Raw genomic sequence first — 23197 nt, 5'->3', positions numbered from 1 at the left:
CAAACAGTTTTGTGTGCACTAAATACAACAATTCTCTCTCTCTCTCTCTCTCTCTCTCTCTCTCTCTCTCTCTCTCTCTCTCTCTCTCTCTCTCTCTCTCTCTCTCTCTCTCTCTCTCTCTCTCTCTCTCTCTCTCTCTCTCTCTCTCTCTCTCTCTCTCTCTCTCTCTCTCTCTCTCTCTCTCTCTCTCTCTCTCTCTCCCCCGTGGTGCAATGACTAATCAAATGGTGGAGTAACTCAATAACTTTTCCAATCTACTCTTTTTAAAAAGGAAAAACTGTTTTTTCATTTGTCCAATTTTATTGAATTGCACACATAGGCTACTCCTGACTCCCGTTTCATACTTTGCAAAACAAAGCATGATTTATTTCACTGTCACACTCTTGTAATCTGTTAACCTATTTGGTATCTTTTCCTTGAGCCCTTTTGTGCCTTTTGACATCCCCTATTGCTCCTCTTCTCTCTTCTAATCTCTTTTTCTATATAAGGCTGACTCTTGTCCTGTCCTGTCCTATGGACTTGAAGAATTTTCCAATGGACATTCAGACCTGTACGATGCAGCTTGAAAGCTGTGAGTCTTCTTCTTTTCTACGTCTTCCTTTTGTCTCACTTACCTCTTTGTATCTCCTTTTTTCCTGATTTCTACCTTATGCCTGGCTTGTAAAATTCCTAATCTTGCTATATTCCGAAAGATAGGAACTTTCGTGACTCTACATGCATTTCATTATTAGGGTTATATTCTTTGTCCATGTGGGGAATGGTTCCTTATGTTTTGTAATTACATCTCATGTTCCCCAAAACCAATAATACAAGAGCAAAAGTGTAAGGAATGGATTAAACACAGTTTGTCTGCTTTGACGTAAGGCACAAAGATTAGCATGTCAAGCTTACTAGTTTACAAGCCTACCTACCAAAGGGTAGCTCTTCCAACATTAAATCAACAAGCACATCCATTCTGTATTATTTACCCACTGTGGAAGCCAGTCAGATGCTACAAACATATTGGCTAGTCGTCGCGGTAAAAGACTTTACTCTTGACGTTAACAGTAAAACATAGCCTATTTAATATTTAAGACACCTTTACAATGTTCTTGTTTTGAAGTCAGTTTAAGTCAGCTGTAAACATTAAAGTGATTGTTCGGAGTAATTTCACCCTAGGGTACTTTGCACCATGACCTCGAGCCAAACACCCCCCCAGAAGCTTTTTTCAGCTGGGTTAGCGTAGCAGCGTTATCAGCTGAATAGCTTAGCGCAGGGGCTAATGGACCCACGTTTGTATCTCGTAAATGACCCCACTAATGCCCGAAATGATACCAAATGTCCACTGTAGTACATATAAGTTATGTACTCATAAAACGATGGATTGGAAAGTTTGTAAGTACACCAGAAGTTTATAAACACTTGTCTGCTCTCTTCTGCTCTCTGTTGCTTCTGCTGCTGCTGCTACCTGCAGTTAGACGAGTGCTTAGGGCCGTCTACAAATTACTACACCGAAAAGAGATACAACAAAAATATTTATTAATTTAATGATTAAATAAGGTAATGTCTCCAAACTTACCTCAGTTATTACTTGTCTCCTGCTAGTTTGGTGTTGTAATTTGTAGACGTCCCTAAGCACTCATCTTACTGCCGGCAGCAGCAACAACAGCAGAGAGCAGAAGCCAGAAGGCAAGTGTTCATAAACTTCTGGTGTACTTACAAACTTTCCAATCCATCGTTTTATGAGTACATAACCTATATGTACTACAGTAGACATTTGGTATCATTTCGGGCATTATTAGTGGGGTCATTTACGAGATACAAACGTGGGTCCATTAGCCCCTGCGCTAAGCTATTCAGCTGATAACGCTGCTACGCTAACTCTCCCAATGTTAGACCCAGCTGAAAAAAGCTTCTGGGGGGTTGTTTGGCTCGAGGTCATGGTGCAAAGAACCCTAGGGTGAAATTACTCCGAACCATCACTTTAAGTCATCCAAAGACCGTGTTTTCAACCAATTTACGATGCAAATGTTAGCTATCTATAACTGACTGTTTGGACAAAATCAACACCTGCTATGTACAACTGACTGTGTTTGGACCAAATCAACACTTGCTGGCGTTTAATGAGAAGCCTGCGTTCATCTACCACTGTCTGACATCAAAGACTCATTGTTTTGAAAATTACTAAGAATAAAAAAAATATGCCCCCATTTTTATTGTAAACTGCATGTAACAGAAAGCTTAACAGTTGTAATGTTAGGAACAGTAAGGGATGGTGGGGCTACCAAATAGTCAGTTGTTTACAAATCTTTTCTTGTTCACATTTACTGTACATCTATTTAAACTGGAGTGTTCAAGAAATGTACAAAAAAACATTTGAAGCCTTTTAAAATATTACATTGATAAAATGTAGGAGAATAATATTCTCCGCTTTTAGTCTACCCCTGCCTTTAGCAGAGATATCATCTGTCCTTATGAAACCAATTTCACCAAAGATATAAATAATAAAACTTTAATTTTGTGTCCCTTTTATTATATCTGACCCACCCCGTAGACATGACCTAATTTCCTGTCATTGGGACAAAATAATTTAAGTGTAGCAAAAGGGATGAAACAGAATGAGCACTCGTACCAAGTCACTGCATCTTTTCAGAAACATCTCTCACAAATGACTAAGTCAAGCTGAATGCTGGTATCTCTACCTGCGTCTTTATCTGATTTAACAAGTGAAAGAGGTATTGGTTTGTATAGACCTAGTTACTCCCTCTTTGTACAGGAGGCAGCATGATTTATTTCTACAAATTAACACAGGGACCAACACAAAAAAATTGCAGAAAATACGTCAGCCAGCATGAAAACAAAAATATAAAGACCCTTTAGGAGTGTAAGGGAGGTGAATCAGACAAACAGATTTGTGCTTAAAGCAGCAATATGTGTATGTGTTTGGGTAACTGTATCACATCATACTGCCATTACCGGAGACGTAATCATTTCTGATTATAGGTGAGGATACTTGGCCTTGTGTTGACAAGTGCTAGTACACCACCCAAGGGTGTGATCACCTTGGCTAGAGCTTGATGTTAAGAGGACATTATAGGTTTTACTGCCACTACTGGAGCTGCGAAACATGAAGCAATAGAGAGGCGGGTGAAAAAAAAAAAGGTTATCTTTGGGGTTTGAGAGACCCAAGGCCAATCTTCTTTTCTGGCCTTTCATGCCACGGGCTTAAATAGATATATAAATAGAACTAACAATGCAATTCTGCCTTATTCTGACACATCAAAGTCCCATATATGCAGCTTATACCACTTCGCTTTGCCTTGAGCCATTTGGGTCCAGCGACCTCAAATCCACTTTGTAACTTACACCATGAGTGAAAAGCAAGACTAAGAATGTAAAGCATAACCATGGCTGCATTAAGATAGGGACTTTCATTAGCTTTTTAACATGAAAAAGAAGATGGCTTGTGACTAACAGTCATTAGACAGACATTCTGCCTCATAAATTAAATTTTTCATTGCACTTTAAACATTGTCAGTTATGTTCTAACGCCTCTGAGCTGTAGCTGGCTGAAGAAAAGACCATTTAATTATCTTAGGAAGGCATTGGATTGGTATTCTCCTTGCTTATCAAAGCAGGATGTGTGAATGACAGTGAATTATCCTCATGAACAAGATAAGTGTGTTTTAGTTGTTGTTTTCCAGGCGTGTGGGCAGGATAGAGGATAACATCTTGAATAATTGATGTCTTTGTTACTCGGGCCCTAAAGATCAGTATTATTCAGATGTGCAAGAAATTCTTTGTCGATGTTGCATGTGGCATGCATTTTTAATATACTTATAATCAGATAGCTGTGAGAAGGAGTGCTTTGCATTCAAAAAGATCAACCGTGTGTGGATGGAGTGATTTACTAAACTGTATTTACTTGCATAAATAAGTATATGCCATGCCATTATGTTACCGTGTGCATTACTATTATTGCATACTCTAATCAGCTCAGTATATGTCAGCACATACAGCATGTCCCACTGTCAGATATGCTCCTCATGTCCCCCCTTTATTCTGTAACCTTTAAGCAACCACAGCAACATGACTGGAGCTGTGGTGGGTGACCTTTACTGTGACAAACATGATGGCAGAGGGTAGCTGGTAGCTGGACAGATGGGCAAAAGCGACGTTATATTACCACAATTTTCCAAGTTTCATTCCCTCTCTCTCTGGGTCTCATTATCAGCCAAGGTTTCTGGAGGTTCCTCATGCACAGGTGTAATACTATGGTAACAAGATCCCAGTTAGAGTTGTGGTGTAGGACAAAAATTAGGTTAAGAAGGAGGAGGAAGAAGGGGATGAGAATCACAGCAATAGAGGAAAGAATAAGAATATTTAACAGCTAGTGCAGTGGTGCACTTGATTGTATGCAAGATTTAGGAATATACAGCAATTCTCACGAGCATGTTATTACAGTCTGAGCAGTAACATTTTAAGCAGTTTATAAAGATTTGACATGTCTGAGAGATTGTATATTAGAGATTATAAATAAAACTAAAGAGCATCTTATCCCGTTTGGCAAGTTGATGTCATTTTGAAAAATGTATGCCATGGTGAAATAATGACATGCATAATCTTAAGGTCTTAAATGTCTTAAATTATGTGCAAGATGCATGAAAAAATTAATAGGAGAATTCATTAGACTTTTCAATATAATCTAAGCTAAAGCGAAAACGATGACACATTTCTTACAATTTCTCCCTTATTTAAATATCTTCTCTTTATGCTCTCTGTTCACAGTTGGTTACACCATGAATGACTTGATCTTTGAGTGGCTGTCTGAAAACCCCGTTCAGGTGGCTGATGATCTCACCCTCCCCCAGTTTGTGCTAAAAGAGGAGAAGGATTTGGGCTACTGCACTAAGTATTACAACACAGGTACATGATGAATTCCATACATGGTGTTTCGAGAAACCAGGAACCCCATGCTGAAAATCCAAATTGTAATTGAATGCTTCAGCTTATTTCTTCTCCATAGGCATGTAAAATTAGTTAGTTATGCTATAGAGATTCAACTACTACAACTTGAACACTCTACACTGTTGGTTCTTGTTGGAATTTTACCTAAAAGAACAGCTCAACCAAAATGTAATTTTACTACATCTTTATCAAATATCTTTATCATCTTCTATTTTGCCATTCCAACAGTGTAATAAAAACTATGCTGTCAGACAGTTGAATGTACTATGTCATGTGCCTGCAGGTAAATTCACCTGTATTGAAGTGAAGTTCCACCTGGAACGTCAAATGGGCTACTACTTGATCCAGATGTACATCCCCTCCCTCCTCATAGTCATCCTTTCCTGGGTGTCTTTCTGGATAAACATGGACGCTGCACCAGCCAGAGTGGGTCTGGGCATCACCACTGTACTGACGATGACCACGCAGAGCTCTGGTTCAAGGGCCTCTCTGCCCAAGGTGCGTATAGTGACCAAGATGTATGAGGGCTTCTACATAGTGGAAGGTGCAGGGGGAGTATTTATTGAGAAAACTGATTAACAAGAAGTCAAAGATGCATGGGATGAATTGCCGTCAGGGCCACATGCTTTTACCCCATCAATTTAGTGGGGTTGTGGTTTTAAACCTGATATTGGGCTATTTAAGATATGTCTTGCTTACTGTAATGTATGATCTGAAACTCAATGGAGCACAACGAAAATAAACGTTCTCTGCTAGAGAAATTTAAATATTCAGAAAAAACGTAACCGTAATCATATGCAGTTATTCCTCCAATAAGCAGTATGTGTGAGAGGAAATAGGCATTACATAATCAGCTCAACAAAAAGGTCAGTGACTAAATCCAATAAACCCATTATGGCCAGAGTTTGAAACTTGTTCTGACATATTACCCCCAAAAGTAATACATGATTTCAAAATAACATTACCTTTTGTACCCGATATATCCTGCAAGGCCAACCCAAAAGCTCCAAGAAAGAAGTGACAGTCGACATAACCAGTATACCTTTTGCAGTCCTCAGTAATCGCTCCTCTAAAGTTGGGTAAAAGAGGCTTTTGGAGGGAGCTTTGGAAAAGGACGACCTATTACAGAGTATTTAGTCATGAAATGCTGACTTTGTATGAGGCAGTTCCTGATTTAGGACAAAGCTTGAGATTAACGAGGGAGCAGACAAACGAGGGCCAGGTGGGGTGAGGACACTGGCATGTGAAAGACATGCAGGGCACACAGATCCCCGGGGAGAATGTTAGGAAGCAGGGAGCAAGAGATACTGTATTATACAATCATGACGGTAAATCATTTTTTTCTGGTTGGCTAAAATTGTTTTAGAATACCTTTACAATAGATGACCGTCCAACAGTTTAACCAAAGTTCTAAATCCGTGCACATAGTATATTATAGTAGATTGCTGGTAACCATAGCAACATCACTTTAGCCTGGTGCTACATTACCAGTTAAGTCTTATTGATGGTTGGAGTTTGACTGCGTTTTGTGCAAAAACATTTTTTAGGTTTACTTAAAAAAAGTAAAAAATACAACGTTTCAGTCTTAGACCTTCATCAGGTACCTGATGAAGTGTGCGGGACTTTCTACGCACCTGCCCGACAAAAGAGGTGTGCAAAGATTTAACTAATGTTCCCGACACTTTATGGCTTGCGACCCCTAAAAGAAAAAAACATGTCTCCACAAAGGTTCTGGCTATAGTGTGGACGTGAGTCATTCCAACTAGTTTTTAGAAGCCTGAAAAGGTCAAAGTATCCATTATTTGACAAGAAAAAAAAATAAAGACACATTTTCTTAAAACAAGTTAGAAAATCTGCAGGTACAACGGCAGTTTCAATCTGTTGCCTATAGAAATCAACTTCTTTCCGAAAAAGAAGAAGGCAGGTTGCTGCTCTAAAAATCAAGAAAAAATAATTTCAAAATACTTGAAACAAAGAGATTTACATAGGAAAATATTCTCACTGCAGTTTTTAAGGAGGTTATATTTTAGGTTACAGGCAAAAACTACCAAAAACATGACAGTGAATATAATAAGGTTCTAGGTGTATATTTAGATTTTTGGTTTTTATGTTTTCCGGTGGCTATCTCTGTTCCTGAACACTAATGGTTACCAAAAATTAATTAACTGCCTGAAATATAAAAGACATGGAAAGAAGGGGTAACTAAAAGTATTTCAACCAAATGAAAAATGTTAAGCGAAAACATAATCAGTAACTAATAATTGGCATCTTAAAAATAAGAGTAAATGTGTTACAGCTGGAGTAGGAGACTTTAATGCAGTGGAAGTGATGATGTAAAGATGGCTGAGGGGTTACACACACACACACACACGCACGCACATGCACACGTCTTAAGCTGTGACCTGTCTCATGGCTATGTGTCAACTGCCCACATCCCACTGACTCATTACAATTCTAGACCATTCCAAAGATGTGTCATTACGTGCCAAAGTTGAGGAATGTGTAGATTGTGAAGAACCTTCAGATTATTTGTTAGCCTCATTGATTGGCTGTTGATGACTCTGTGACCTTGTCTGTTTCCCAGGTGTCCTATGTGAAGGCCATTGACATTTGGATGGCGGTGTGCCTTCTGTTTGTGTTTGCTGCCCTGCTGGAGTATGCAGCAGTTAACTTTGTCTCAAGGCAACACAAGGAGTTCATCAGGCTGAGGAAAAAGCAGCGGCAGCAAAGAATAGTAAGTGTATATCACACAGACACACACACAGACACACACACCGACACAGAGTGGCCGATTCTAAAAAAGTAAGCACATGGAGCACACACAGACACACACACAGACACACACACTCTCCAGTCCTTGTCAGCCTCTATAACATTGATTTGTGCCTCTTGTTATTGTGGGATGCTATATATTCAGGAACTGACAACATCAACACGCTACAGCTGGCTGTCATATTACATGAGGCAGATCCACTCATTTTAGTTCAGCTCATTTCCATGGTGAGCACTGACCTGTGAAGAGCCTTTGTGATCCTTTTACTCAGTCACTAAATTTGACACAGAGCAACAGCCTATCCTACCAACCCTGTGGCAGTGGGATACCCTGCATTCACACAGCAACACTAATACAATTCTTTATTCTGACCTGTTGTGGTCAGTGTGAGACATTTTGATGGCATTTTCCGCTGCTTTCATATAACATTTAAGTTATCCATAACATATTCATTTGCATGAGTTAATATGGCAAGCTAGCAAGCACCAAATAACTATTTTCTTTAGATATGTCTCTTCAAATACTGATATCTTTAAATACTGGTATATCTTGAAAGTGTTCTTCTGAACCATATTTTAATAAGGCATGCATTAATTCATCATTAATTTTAAATCAATCATTTAAATTTAATCATTTAAAAATTCACAACAGCAATCTTACTGGGTCGGACCTTGTAACATTTCTGTATCACTTTAAACATCCCTTTTTTAAAATCATTTTTCATCCAATCATACATCCCCTAAATCAGATCCCTATCTTGAAAGACGATTATCAAGGCAAACAACTTGTAAATTGACAAATAAAAGCGTTTACAGAGAGGTGAGAGACCTTGTGTGATACAGAAAGATTTGTCTCAAGAGGAACAGACGGGACATCTTGAAAATCCCATTAAACAGCTCACTGGCTGGGTAGCTTCCCAGACTCATGGCAAAGTTCCCTGAAAAGGTAGAAGAATCCAGCAGATTTACCGGGCAGCATGCCCTTCTGCATCGATACAGGAGAGAGAAAAGGATGGTCTTTAGAGGAGAAGACTTCCCCTGTCCACATCAGTTGCACAATTACTCCCACTGAGAAGTTTGAGGTCACAAACTATCCATTTGAAAAGTATTGACGCATGACCTGATGTGTTGTTCTAGCGAGTGTACAAATCCCAGACCGACGAGGTTTAATCAATGCACCTTCAGCTTTGTGTTTGACATCTCTGGTGTTCTCAAAACCAAACACCTAGAGCAACAATATCCACACAGCCTTCGAATTTACAAGAATAAAAATAGAGCTTCCATTTATAATATTTACAGAAATAACTTGAACTGGCTCCTTGAAGATGATTTATTCATCTTCAAAGCCAGTTCCCTAAACTAACAATTGCAAAAAATGTCCTGTATTATTGCACTCACAGAGCGTCTGCTTGAGTTTGTTGTCGTGGATTTGAAGTTTGCATCTTTAAATTAAATTATTTTTGGCATGGCACATTTCTCCTAGAGATGACCAAACTCTTGTTTTACAACTAAAGATGAAAAAAAGGAGCAATAACTCAATTTGTCCACCTTCCTTTCCAATGGAGGGGTTTGCCAGTCAGCCTGGGAGTGTCGAGTCGTTGCGGAAAGAGAATGACATCCCTGGTAACAACTCAACCTACAGGAACCTGAATCAGCACTGCAGCGCCTGTGCCAGGGTAAAAAAATGGAACCCCATGTCAACCCTGACCTTCAAACCTATTTTTTGTCGATGCTTTCAGTCTTTCAAATTGATTGTCTTGCAACTTTGACTTCAAACCTGAATATATCCTGGCATCTCTCCCACATCCAAACCCACTTTGTGCTGATTTCACCCTGTCCCTAAAGCTCCTCTCTTTCTGACCTTGTGCCCTTTTATAATAACCGTTACAAACTTGGAAATTCTTGCTCTTTACGTCATTCTTTCCCAATGTGTAACCTGTTTTTAAGGCTAATTTAAATTCAACATACATTTCCTCTCCTTGTCAAACTTTTAATCTCCTTTTTTTCAGGACACTCAAAAAATTTTGGTATTAACTAAAGACACAACAACAGAATGAACTAGAAAATTGGATGGGATGTGCCTTGGTGCGCATCCCAATAACACTGGCTAGGTATTAATAGCATTAGCTGTTAGAGCCTAATAAAAACTGAATGTATTGGGAATATGTGTAAAGGGCAGTGTGAACATGATGTTCACACTGAGATTCAGTGTGTGTGTGTGTGTGTGTGTGTGTGTGTGTTACATTAAAATTCCCCTAGGCTTCTTTTGTCTAGTAGCATAGTATTACGAAAGGCTGGAATAGTTGTTTTTATTTTCTTAATAATCTGACTAGTTTAAAGAAAAGAGTTCAACATTTTGGGAAACAGGTTTATTCACTTTCTTGACAACAGTTAGATGAAAAGATTGATACCACTCTCATGTATGTACGTTAAATATATACAGCCAGCAGTGGGTTAGCTTAGCTTAGCATAAAGACTAGAAACAGTGGGAACAGCTAGCCCGTCTCTGTCAGAAGGTAACAAAATCTGCCTACTAGCACCTTTAATGCCAGGATCAGACAACACCAATGAAGCCCAATTTTGACCCGACAGACACGTCGCAGACAAACATTCAGAGTCGTGCCTGATTATGAGGGTCGGGACTAACGAATGTGTGTCTTTGCCTCTTGTAGTGTGACATACAGTAATCAAAGATCAGCGATCTAACGTCTGGAATGCTTCACGACCACAACGCAGAAAGTCTAGCATGTCAGAATTTGTAGGAAGAGAGAGTGCTCGCCCCCCAAGAGAGTGCTCTCTAGTGCACATATGTAAATATGGCGAAAAGAAGGAGAGACGCTACTGGGGCTTGTTTCAGGAAGGAAGTTTAACAAACTCTGACTCTAACCCTGAACTCTGAGTTGATTTACCCTGAGATGGGAAACTTGAGTTTTCGGTTCCAGAACAGCTAATTTGAGTTGGTTCAATCAACTCAGAGTAGTTTCACTCAGAGTTAAACATGTGCACCACCACTATAAAAAGGCAGCATGAATGGAGTCATGATCCTACGATTCATCATGGTAACCACCACAAACAAATCGGTCGGCATACTTTACCCCTCTGAAACTGGAAATACTCATGCACAAATACAGTTCCCTCATCTCAGGGTTAACAAACTCAGAGTTTCCACTAAACCTGCTACCTGAAACGGACCTCTGCTGCTGTCCAGTGGAGTAACAAGAGAGAGCAAAGATACACACAGTGCCCATATAGGTTGTTTTTTTTTCATGGCAGGAATCGCCCCGCTTCCCTGCATTGCACACTAGTGGGCTCGCCACTAGCAATTATCAGTTTCTCTTTACTGACAAGCAAAAAACAAAAACAGTCTACACCCTCCTACAACCACAACCTGCACCTGATTGGACGAATGCTACACGTGGGGCTCCTGGATTTCAAAACAGACCATAATGGCGGCTCTTTTAAAAAAAACACAATCTCTTATTTTAAGAAAATGGTTCACCAATATGTGTTTCTGAAAACATTTTGTGAGAAATAGGCTACGCAGTTGCTGAATCTGTATTTATTTCAGACACAAGAGTCAGTTGAAAAGACTTCTGTGAGTTTTTGAGATGCTGCCCCTCCTCCAAAGCGGCAACCTATGAACTTGCACGTGATCTTGACGACAGCATCCGATAATCTGTCTGGGGGCTGGTTGGTGTCATACTTTTAGTGTTGCTACTCTTCCGTCCAAACACAGCAAGACTTTATGGCACTATGTCCGTCTAGTCTGACATAGGGACTGTCGTGAAAGACAAAAAAAATTAAGTAAAGTAAATGTTATTGTCTGATCTGTACAAAATCCAAAGGGTAACATTTTTATTTGTTACCTTGGGACAGAGTCAGGCTAGTGGCTAGCGGTTTCCCCATTTTCAGTCTTTATGCTAAGCTAAACCATTACATATTTAGCAAACAGACATCAATCTCCAGCATGATCTAACTCTCGGCAAGAAAGCGAATAAGCACATTTCCCAGCAGGTCAAAATATTCCTATAGTTTTTACAATTCTTTTAGAATCATTTAGCTGTAGAATCCAGAAAAGAAAAACTCAGATCATCACTGATCACTTTCTGAAAACAGCCAACTCCACAGTAACTTTCACATTGTGCTCCGGAGAATAATCAGTCTCAACTGATCTTATGCCAACAAATCATGTAGCTGCTGCTGAAAGCACAGACAATGAGCACCTATTATCTTTAGAGACACGCACCATTAGACTTTAGCACCATTTTATACAATCTATGTTTAGCACATGATGTACTTTATCGTTTAGGACAGAGTAGAAATGGATAATTAGGCTATGCTAGAAGAGCTACAACTCCCTATCCCCCTGTTGTATGGTGCAATTTGTCATTGGGGTCACAGATAGTCAGTAACTATAAAATTACTCACAATCCGGCAATTGTAAGGAGGAGGTTTATAGTAAATGAGGTTTGTTGCAAAGTCTTTAGCTTAACAGTGAAGGTGCAAGCATAGGGCAGTTAGCAGGGATCAGAGGAAGTTTTTAAAGGACTAAATGAAGATGTGCAGTAACAGCCAGGTGGAGACAGGTGTGAAATACATTAGTAGCACTGGGCCTTTGTGTCTCACAGCCAAGTCTGTCCAGCACTGAGATGCGGAGTTCGGCAGAGTACCAGAGAGCTGCCAGGGTCAGTAAGAGAAACGGGGGACGCAGAGATCAGAGCTGTTCAGGGCACTTCACACTGACTACTAATCATCCAATTTAGATCCCACATCTTCACTTTCCCCTGCTAAAGTGAATCTCTCAAAGTGTCAGAGGGCTGTCAGAGTTAAGCTGCATATCTATTAATATTCTCTTCAGAGGGCGGGAACAGTGTCTCATTCACTGTACAAAAAAAAGTGCCCCACCATTCATCAAAGCATAATGCCAAGTGCAATTTTTTTTGCCGGGGTTGAGATCATGACTTTTTATTAATAGGCATTTTGAAAGGTCTATCATTCTGCAACTAAAGGAGAGATCGAGGTTAATTTTTTGATTAACTTTTAAAATTATAATTTATTTTCTTCCTTCTAATGATGATGCCCTCTGATTCCTTTCTTCGTGTCAGAGAAACTTCAAAAAGCTTAATTGACTGAAGTTTATCTGAGACTAGACCTGTTTTACTAATTTCCACTGGTTGCGGAACGGCTCCGCTGTGGAATGGCTCCGTGCTCTGCCGTCCGTCAATACCCACTAGGTCCGGATTCGTTGCGGAACGGCTGTGGCCATGACTGACAGCGGAAGTCACGAGGACCCACGAGATCTCGCGAATTCACGTAGAATAGAACCACAAAACCAACAACAGTTTGTTTCCATCCAGAGGAATAGAGGGGAAACAACTCTGTGCTGGGTTTTCAAGGTGTAGTGCAGGGAAATATGATAAGATAGTCACAACTTGAGAAACGGATCCAAAATGTTTTTTTTATCCAGATGGTTTGAAGAATCTTTGCGTCGTTGGACGATCATGTGGGTTTTTCAATCGCTAAGCTTTTTTTCTTCTTCAGAGAAATGAATGCTTACCTCTGTGACATGAATGTACTGTAATGGTAACACATGAGAGGCACAATCAGAATGGGATTTATTGCTAAGTAAGTCCTTCTCTAATTCTGATACAATCTGGGCTTGTACTTAGCTTTCACACAACCACTGACAAATTCTTTACTGCATTTAAAAAGCTTTATCCCAGAATTGTGATGCTTTTTCTTCTGCTCTCACTCTTTTGCACTCTGCTACCCTTTTGTGCTGCGACACCCCACACTCATTTGGGAATCAGCCACTGAGAGGAAATGTAAAAAACCGTTAGCTAATTCTTGTTGACAGTGAGAGGCCAATCTGTTTTCCCTATGCTTGACTCCACAGGAAGAGGAACTTGTGAGGGAAAGCCGTGGCTTTTACTTCCGGGGTTATGGACTGGGTCACTGCCTTCAGACCAAGGATGGTACCGCTGTGGAGGGAGCCACTGTGTTCACCACCCCGCCTCCTCCGCCGCCTCCTCCTCCTCCTCCTCCAGTTAGCTTTTATGACGGAGGGGTACTCCACAAGCGTTTTGTGGATCGGGCAAAGCGCATTGACACCATATCCAGAGCAGTCTTTCCCTTGAGCTTCCTCATATTCAACATCTTCTACTGGATCACCTATAAAGTGCTGCGACACGAGGACATCCATCAAAATTTGTAGAACGCTCTGTGCCGACTCGAGTTGCTACATTTTAAGTTTTTGTTTTTTTCTCAGAACCGAAACTGCCTGTCAGATCTACAGTACATTACAATGAGGAAATGTGTCAAGAGGCTTATCTGCTTCTAAAAACCATTGCTAAAAAACTGTGTGCTCAGGTGCGTCTTCAGGATCTCAGACAAAGAGCTGAAAGACAAGGTTAAGCTGTGTGCATTCAGGCTAGTGTTGTTTGTAATTTGCCAACTCGTTTCGGTCTTGGTTTGATTCGTCTGGATTACAAAAGAGACAAAACACTGCTGGTACTTGTGGGTTCATGACCTTTGTTTGAAATGATTAGAGTTCAGAGAATACAATGTTGATCCTGCCTGGATGACACATACCGACTTGAATTTTGACACTACGCATCTTTGAATGAATGTTTTTGAAAATTCTAAAGATTTAAGGTTTTTTTACACCTTTAGATTATCTAATGGGTACGAATGGGTGCGGGGTAAGGAATGGGTCTTTGATATTTATTCAATAAATGATGATAATTCAATTAAGATTATATATATATATATATATATATAAAAAAACAGTGTATAGAGTGTATATTAAAGAAGCTGTTCATTAAACTGCACAAAGCACAAATATGTATTTCATTTTGTCTAAATTTAAATAAATTGTTATTCTGCCAGGAAACCAGAAATGATGTATTCCTCTTTAAGCTGAAGATTCGGGTGATTACTTTAAAAAAAGAATGCAGGGGTCGTTGAATTCAGTCACAGAAAAACTGCATCTATTTCAGTCCTTAAATAGACCCCATCAGCTCCAAATCCCAAGAGGGAAGGGGAAAAACCTTTAACCGAAGGTGAAAAATCAAACTCGACGATAAAGCAAATTGTAAATTCTGCAAGTAATCAGTTCACATCAGTGGTCTTTGTAAAGCTCTTTTATGATGGCTGTAATTGTTAGCGTTGAAACCATACACTTGCATAATCAAATCTGGTAGGAATCTGGACAAACCTGTTGAGAAAATTGCAAAAGAGCTCCCATTTCCTTCCTGGTCTCAGGAGTGGCTTAAAAAAGGTGTGGAAATGCAGGGCTGCATCGCCAGCGAGGGAGGACGAATGGGTTTTTTAATGGGAAATCAGAGGGTTGTTTTATCAACTAATGAGTTTGAAAAGGACTTGGTGTTCCACTGCTAATGACAATGAATTCAGAGAGGCAGCTGGAGCCTACTGTCTTTTGACTGCAATCCTAATCAACTCCCCTGTATTGTATGGTTCTGCAGGTAATGAAAAAGTGTGTGTGAGTGCAATTTCAAGCATGCCTTTGTTTCTACTTCATCAATATAACATTAGAGAGAGGATAGGGATCTTTTTAAACTTATCCAGTGTTCCATATTATCTTTTTGAATCACAGCCTACAAAACTGAGATAAGGGGGTTTTGTTGCATGGTTTTAGCAGGGTTGATGCCATATATGTCTTTGGAGCATAAATAAAGACATATTCGTTGCCACAGATAGCTGATGGTTTGCAGAATAGGACAGAATGGCATGACATATTCACTAAAGTCCTTCATACTAAGTAGATTTATAAAAACAATGTGAGGGCATGCACATGTCAAAAAGACTGGCTTTTACTTGTCACTGGCACTGCTTTACGCATCGGTTAAGTCCCAATTCTAAAAATAAGCAATTTCAAAATTGAAAACCTTGGACTGGAGCAATTCTTTTCCTAAAACCACTGGTAGAAAGGACCAATAATGGTAATGACCTTCATTATAAATAAATTAATAAATACCTTCATAGATCAGTTTTAACCCATTAATATGAGCAACTTTTGGGTTGCCAGGTTCTGAAAATGATATCCTTCTCCAGCATGACACTTTGTCTGATTATCTCTTTGACTTATTATTTTTTATTATGTATAGTAGATGACTAGATGGCTCATTGGAAATAGGAATTAACACTAAATTGAAAGGATAAACCTGAGCCAAAGTAAAAGTCTGTCAACACAAAAGTTGTTCTTTTCAATAGCTTTAATAATTTGTAAATCATTAACCAACTATAACAAGAGGTTAAACTTGCAAACCCTTTATTAAAAGTGGTATCACAAAAATATAGATTTAAAATAAGAGTTATTTTTTCTTGGTTATTTTCTTGATTAATCAATACTTCTATAAAAGGTTTTAAAATGGTAAACATTCACAAGTTGGAACCAGAGATTTTATGTCTCCAAAACTCACATTTTTCTAGTATTTCATTAGAGCTTTAAATGTTTCAATGAAAAGATCTAAACCCCATTTGTGACACCACAAAATACAATTATCCCAGGCCCAAAACAAAGAAGCAGTATCCTTAGTAGGAACATCGCCAGCAATCACTAAACTCAGTGATAGCATTGTTTCAATAATACAGACAAAAACAGCACGTTTGTGGCAATATAAGAAGCTTTTCTAAATCCCCTGACTGACACGCGCTAAAATAGGCCCACGATTTCTGGCACATAATGCTTCATCACCTCTCCCAGTAAACAGCATGTCCCCTAAGAATGTGTATAATTTCAAGGACACAGGAAGACTGATGGATTCCAATAACGTTATGCTCTTCACTCTAAAAAGAGAGTGTGATGATGACTTCAACAAATATACCCCCCAAATATTCATTGCTCTACAAACATATGTGGCGCTGTGTTCTGTGTAGCTGCTTTTTTGAAGACTTCCTCTAAGGATTGCTTTATGTATTGCTTTATCAGATTGAGTATAAATGAGCATACAATGAGCAGGAGAGAATATAATGCACATGTTGTAGCTGCTGGTCACCATGTCCAAGGCATGCCCTTGCTCTCTCCCTCGGGGGTAATCAACATGCTTTCCCCCATCCTCATTTCAACTGAATGTCAATGGTGCCAGAGCTAAAACTGATATGTGAGCTTTGAGAGAGCAGCATAAGACCTGCAATCAATACTTGCTGTCCCCTAGAGCCACCAGCTTCTTACCCTTCCATGCACATAAACATATACGTAGACACAAACATAATACTCTGCAATGTGTAGGATTTTCACACTCAATGAACTTTTAAAGCAGCAATCAGCACTACATTGTATGAGCCGTTATCTTTCAGTGGTGGGCTTTTCTCCTCGGTTGTTTAAGATTTCTTTTCTGATCGGTTTATAAAAAAATATATAGTCCTTTATCATCTTAAATAAACCCAGAAGCTTATTACATCAACTGAATGTGGTGATGGTTTTGGTTGAACTATATTTTAAACATTTCCATGACTATCCAGCACCATAAATAATAGGTACCACAATATTACAGTTGTAGTGTAAAATACAATCTGTAGTACCAAACATTAGAAATATCCCTGCATCTCTAGGTAACTGCACCCTGGTAGTCGACTGCTGGGTGAAGAAAAAGAAGCCGAGGGGGTAATTTTGGTTTCTTTTGACAGTGATGTATTAATGAGACAACGCTACACATGTCACCTTCAAATATATGAGTATAAACAGAGGAAACTGCTTGCTCCACACAGCATTAGGGCTGCAAACATTGTGCATGTCACCCAGTAGGCTATGTGGAAACAGATATTGCACTGTAAATACATCTTTTTCTGTGTGGGTAGTGTTAAGGTTTGTGCTGTCAAACAATTAAAATATTTAATCGCGATTAATCGCATTAATGTCATAGTTAACTTGCAATTAATCGCACATTTGTATCTATTGTAAATGTCCCTTGATTTTTTTTTGTCCCATTATTTTTTCTCATTTTAATTCTCTTATCAACATGGAAAAGTGAATCGGCTTGCTTTGCGCTTTTGTCGCCTAGCTTGGACGAGGGGGGGGAGAATTCACATCAGCTGTGTGCACGGCCATCAAGTAGTATTTCAGACTGGACGTGCTGCGATGATAGGTCAGTTCACAACGACAAAACACACAGACCTCTTTGGTCTTGTCAATGGAACCATTTGGCAACTTTTTAAAAGTAAACTTTCCATTCAGAATCTTATTGGCATCTATTTCGGCGTCTCGCGCTCGCCATCCACTCAAAACGTAACATTAGCCTGCTACTCTTTGGCCGGCTCGCAAGCCCAAACAAGTGTGTGCGGCGTGCCTGTTGTTGTGTTTCCGGTCTAGCCAGATCCAGCGTGGTGTTGTAGTTTTTTTAACGTTGTTGCAACAGCATGTGAAAAAAGTGTTCAGTGCAGGTGTTCAAGTCAGTATCTAAAATAAATCACTAGTCTCATTTATTATAAGAAAATCTATAAACAAAGTTTATATCTCACCACATGCAGCACATGAATTCCAAAGCAAAGATTTCACTCAAATCTTTGCAGTGAGACTGTGTTGTCTGTAGGCTAACTATAAATCTACACCCCTTATTACAACTTTCTGCAGGATTATATTTACATTGTAATACATCCTCTACATGTGGGTAAAAAAGTTAATCTTAATTAAATATAAAACATTAATTCATAGTGTTGTTGCAATTAACAGTTTTCACATTTGCAAGTGCAGATCCCCCAGCTTGTCAGGCTGGAAAGAGATGACTGAGTATTCAATGATTTTTCTCACCCTTAGCTAAGCAGGTGTCTTTTAATAAACAGTGTTTCGTCTGTAGATCCACAACATTATGTCAAGAGTCTCTGTCTCCGTCTCCTGAGACTCAAGAGTTGAAGGCTGAATCCCACAACATCGCTTCTAATAACATTTGCTGGAAAACAGGAGTAAACACTTTCACATGGGAAGCAGAGGCTGAATAACATAATTACTGGGTAAGGTTAAAAGGTAAAACCTGCAAATACAGACTATATTGGTCCCATATTTTAGAGTTCTTCGCTATTTTTCAAACGGCAGTGGCAACATTTGCATTTGAGCATATGGTTGCAGCTATAGGTACCACTCAGCCCCATATTACAGTTCTGAAATGGGTAATAAACAGTGTTGTGTGTAACGTAACTACTTTTTCAGGTAAAAAGTAGTGTAACGCGCTACTACTGAAAATTTGGTAACGAAACGTAGTTCCTTTTTCCAATCGCCGCAACATTACTTTTCCCAGGGACAGATTTGACAGCGACACTGCCTTCTCAGCTGCGTGCTCACAAGCTCCACACGGTACGTGACAGATGCTGGTAGCAGAGCAATGCTGCAGCCAATGCTAACTTTTGAGAGCGTTTTAAACTTTGTGGCTTTTTGCTGGACGGTGCTCTGAGCGGAGAGCTACATGACACATGCCACTACATCGCTGAGGACTGGCGGTTAAATCGACCGTCCTACAAACATGCATGCCATGCAGACACAAAGCTGACAACATCACAGATGGATGCGGTGGAGATGGGCTCATACATAGGCTACACGCAGCGGACCGCTGTGGACTTGTGTTGGTCGCACGGACACGCAAGGATTTCCAGAAAAGAGGCTGCATGTGTCTACGACAATGCACAGACCATCGTGACTGCTCGACCGGTAGTCGATACAGACATCACATACACTAACACAGTGTAACACAGATGACCTGCCAATGTGCATTCAACCCGCACTGGACTCGTTCATAATGAATCAGCCTTCACTCTGTGAGTAGAGAATCCAGTCTGCAGTGTAGTGAGACACTTCACTGATAAACTAAAGATTGGTTTTATGGTCAAAGATAGTTTTTGTATGATTAGCTTCAGTCTCTGCCTGAGAGACGTCTGCTTTTAAAAGTAACGTAAAAGTAACAAGTAATGTAAAAAGTTACTTTACATAGGGGGTAACTAAGTAAAGTAACAGATTACTTTTTTAAGAAGTAACAAGTAACTTCCCCAACACTGGTAATAAATATTGAGCAGAGCGATGACAACCTGTAAACAGTGTACGAGAGTTATGCTTGAGTATAAACTCTTCTGCCTCATCTATAACAACGTAATGGCACACTGGAATATGACTTCTATATTTCCAATGAGTTCAGAGTCAGCCAGAATGCCTATACCAAAACAGAAATCACATGCTAGAATGCATCAGTAGGTGAATGTGATACAGAATTGTACTGAGGGAGTACCTTCTGACACAGTACCAAACACAAGCCCTGTAGCCGATTTATACAGAAGAAGCTTTACTTAAGCCAATCAAGAGTATTGCTGTCACTGAATGCTTTATAACTTAACGATGCCTAAAATAAAGAAAAACAATGTGGAAGTCATTTACTTTCACCTCTGAATGGTCCCTTCAGCACTTCAAGCCACGTAATGTGTGCGCAATACACTTTTGTTCAAAATATTCTTAAAATGGATAAGAACAGCCATTTCTTAATGTCACACATTTTCTTATTTCTTATTGTTATTGCCTCGTCTGTTTGGGCCACCAATCCCAAGGTTGGTGGCTTAAAACAACAGATAATGGATGGTACGTAGAAACAATGTTGTAATCACATTCCTGAACCTGACGCATTGTGTCGAGAAAAGTGTAGACAGGGTGGTGATAGTAAGAAATACAAAAGCCATTAAACATTTCTGCCGTTCTTACATCTACAGCAGCGGTTTAAAACATTACACTAGATTTATTCTCTTAATTCAAGCTATGTTGGCACTTTTTACACATACAACACATTCTGTAACAACGTTTAACATAGCAAATGTAAGCAAAAATGATGCTGAGAAGGTTTGACAAGTCACTCTCAGTCCTCTTTCTTTGCATGAGTCAAGAAGGTTGGTGCACCATAGCCTCAAGGCACCTAGGTTGTTCAATTCATGACCTTTTTCTAACTTGAATCATATCTAGAAATCAGTTTCTTCAGGTTCTCGCTCTCCATTTTTGTCTAATTTGAATAATAAAATCAGAAAACATGCATAATCAAATGACATGCTTTCGAGATCACAGCAGGGGAAACCTAGATTTCAAGCAGCACTGAAGAACTCACTGTGTATACTTCTACAGAAAATTCTGTGTGGATTCATTTCCACTAATCCCTTGCTGCGCTTCTACATTTCTGTAATTGCAACATCTGAGAGGAGCCCTACAGCTGTGAGGACAGCAGCTCAGGGGTTTACGTGGATAACGGTTATAGACATATGCACACTGCATTTCCTTTGTGTGCAAACAGGAAAAACAAGGAATTAGTCCCATCTCAATCCCTGTGTAGTAAGAATAGGCACAAGTCGGAATGATGTCAAACCCCTTTTCAAAAGTCACTCGCTGTAGGAGATATCCAGAATTTCTTGGGGAGAGCTTAAGCTGCATGCATGCAAGCAATAGATTTATCTATCTATTTGCAGGAGCTAATGAGGATCCTAAGCAAACAAACAAACCTACCTACCTGTATGTCAGCAATTCTTCATACAAAATGCCAGAAATTGTGTACAAGGAAGAAAATGTGTTGGACTACAGGTTTAAGTAAACACTGTGCCTTCAAGATATACATAGATCTTAAAGAAGTGTTTCAGTTCTAGTTCAAGTTCTAGAAGATAAATGCAATTATTAAATTTCAAACAAAGAACAATAGGAAGGGTGATACAGTTTTAGTATTAAGTCCAGAGATCTAGCTGATGTATAAAAAGCAGTGGTAAAAAAAAAAAAAAAAAAAAAAAAGAAATTCTACACAGTAAGATCAGTATTTGGGTTACAGTATACAGTATTTGGGTTACAATTTAAAAATCAAAAAAATTATGTTATGTGTTGTTATGTAAATAAAGTACTATCAGCCAATATATTGTCCTAAAAACCCAGTAACTCCATCAGCTGCAACAGTCAAAAGCTACTAATGCATTGATGCATACATGCTGCAGTAAAAGTACATTTACTTTTGATACATTTAAGCTGATTGTACTCCTGAACTTGTACTCATGTAGGATTTTAAATGCAGGACCTTTACTTGTAATTAAGTATTTTACATTGTGATATTGGTACTTAACTAAATTAAAAAGGATCTGAATTATTCTTCCACCACTTACAAAAAACATTTTAACATTAATTATTTCTCCTTCCTGTACTTGTTCACTTCATCCCATTTCACCTCTCTACCCAGAGAAGTGCAGTGAAAAAGTCTTCAGGTAAGTAGCCAATGGCCGAAGGACAGACATGGAAAAGGAGTGTGGGCATGTTTGTTGGCTTGCTGGCTTCCTCAACACTGTTTCCATCCCTCTTCTACCTCTACACTTCTGCTCCTTTTGTTATTTCAGTAAACAGGGGATTTTCTCTGCGTCTTTTTCTGCCCTGTCCATCAGACACGACTCACATTCCGGTTAATGCCCAAGAGAGCAAACAAGGGAGACGGCTCCAAGCCTTTTTCCTCTGCTGCTCTGACACTGATTCAGTGCTGCAGGTTGGTTGGGAGAGGTGAAGGAAAATAATTATTTTCATGGGAGACGATGTATGCATGTGCACACGCGCGTACATATGGCCGTGCGTGTGTGTAGTTGAGACAGCTAAATGTCTCCTTGGCTCCTTACCAAAGAGAGAAAATAAGGAGCAAAAGAGACAAATATTTTCTTTCACTGCTCTCAAATAGCGATCCTTACTTTAATTGCTTTACCTCTGTTACTCTTTGGCAGTCCAAAATCAGATCTTTTGGTAGTTTTGATTGTGTTGGAAATGTTTCAAATTCATTTTCGCACACAGGCATAAGCACAGCAAGCATCCAAAGAAATGCCTTTTCAGTTCATTTGGGGAATTACTTTTTACAGCCAATTTCTGTTACTGCAAGAAAATATATATCACAAGAAATGGAGGAAAGAAAACATTTTCCAGTAGGCTCTTTTTCTCCTGTGGCCGTGCATAGCTGTGAGGATCTTACGAGCTTGGTTGATGCAAGTCTGCAATGCTTCAACTCAAAACTCTTACCTCTGTGCCGAGTTCACTCTCTCAGTAGTGCATCAGAATAAAAAGAATGAAATATAAATAAATAAAAAAGCAGTTGCCAAAAGGCTGCAGTCAGACTTCTACACAATTTCAAAAGAAGATCACCTCAAAATGGCTCCCCTACTTTTCAAAATGGCTGCATTTATTTGTGCACTTTTCACTGCTTGTAGTGTATAGGTTGTGACTAGATTGCATTCAGTCTACAGTATAAAGAATTCTTATCACAACTCGAGTCTGACTTAACTGCCTCTATATCTGGCCACCCACAGAGAAACTCTTCATGGCATTTGGTGCAGTACAAACGCACATTATGCGACTCATTCAAAGAAGAGATGAGGGGCCCAACAGTGCATGGCTATTACAATGTCTCCTTCCAGTACTTCTTTTTCAAAGGCTTTATCATAACTTACCTTATCAGGTAGGTCTTGGTAGGCGTGCTGGGCCTCTTTGGAC

The 23197-nt window shown here is 39.4% G+C and overlaps 1 protein-coding gene across 1 annotated transcript in view; it reads left to right on the top strand.

Annotated features, from left to right (window-relative positions):
* Positions 1 to 13933, top strand: part of glra4a (glycine receptor, alpha 4a) — a 55996-nt gene extending 42063 nt beyond the window's left edge. Inside the window, exons 5-9 of the mRNA XM_028590232.1 lie at positions 489 to 571; positions 4768 to 4905; positions 5231 to 5445; positions 7532 to 7681; positions 13616 to 13933. Of these exons, the coding sequence (XP_028446033.1) occupies positions 489 to 571; positions 4768 to 4905; positions 5231 to 5445; positions 7532 to 7681; positions 13616 to 13933 (904 nt within the window). The remainder of the gene's footprint in view (positions 1 to 488; positions 572 to 4767; positions 4906 to 5230; positions 5446 to 7531; positions 7682 to 13615) is intronic.
* Positions 13934 to 23197: the final 9264 nt, after the last annotated feature.

Source organism: Perca flavescens, chromosome 10 (genome assembly GCF_004354835.1).
Source record: "Perca flavescens isolate YP-PL-M2 chromosome 10, PFLA_1.0, whole genome shotgun sequence".
NCBI classification, from domain to species: Eukaryota; Metazoa; Chordata; class Actinopteri; order Perciformes; family Percidae; genus Perca; species Perca flavescens.
The sequence above is the reverse complement of the archived record's forward strand: the minus strand, read 5'-3'. Positions and strand labels throughout refer to the sequence as shown.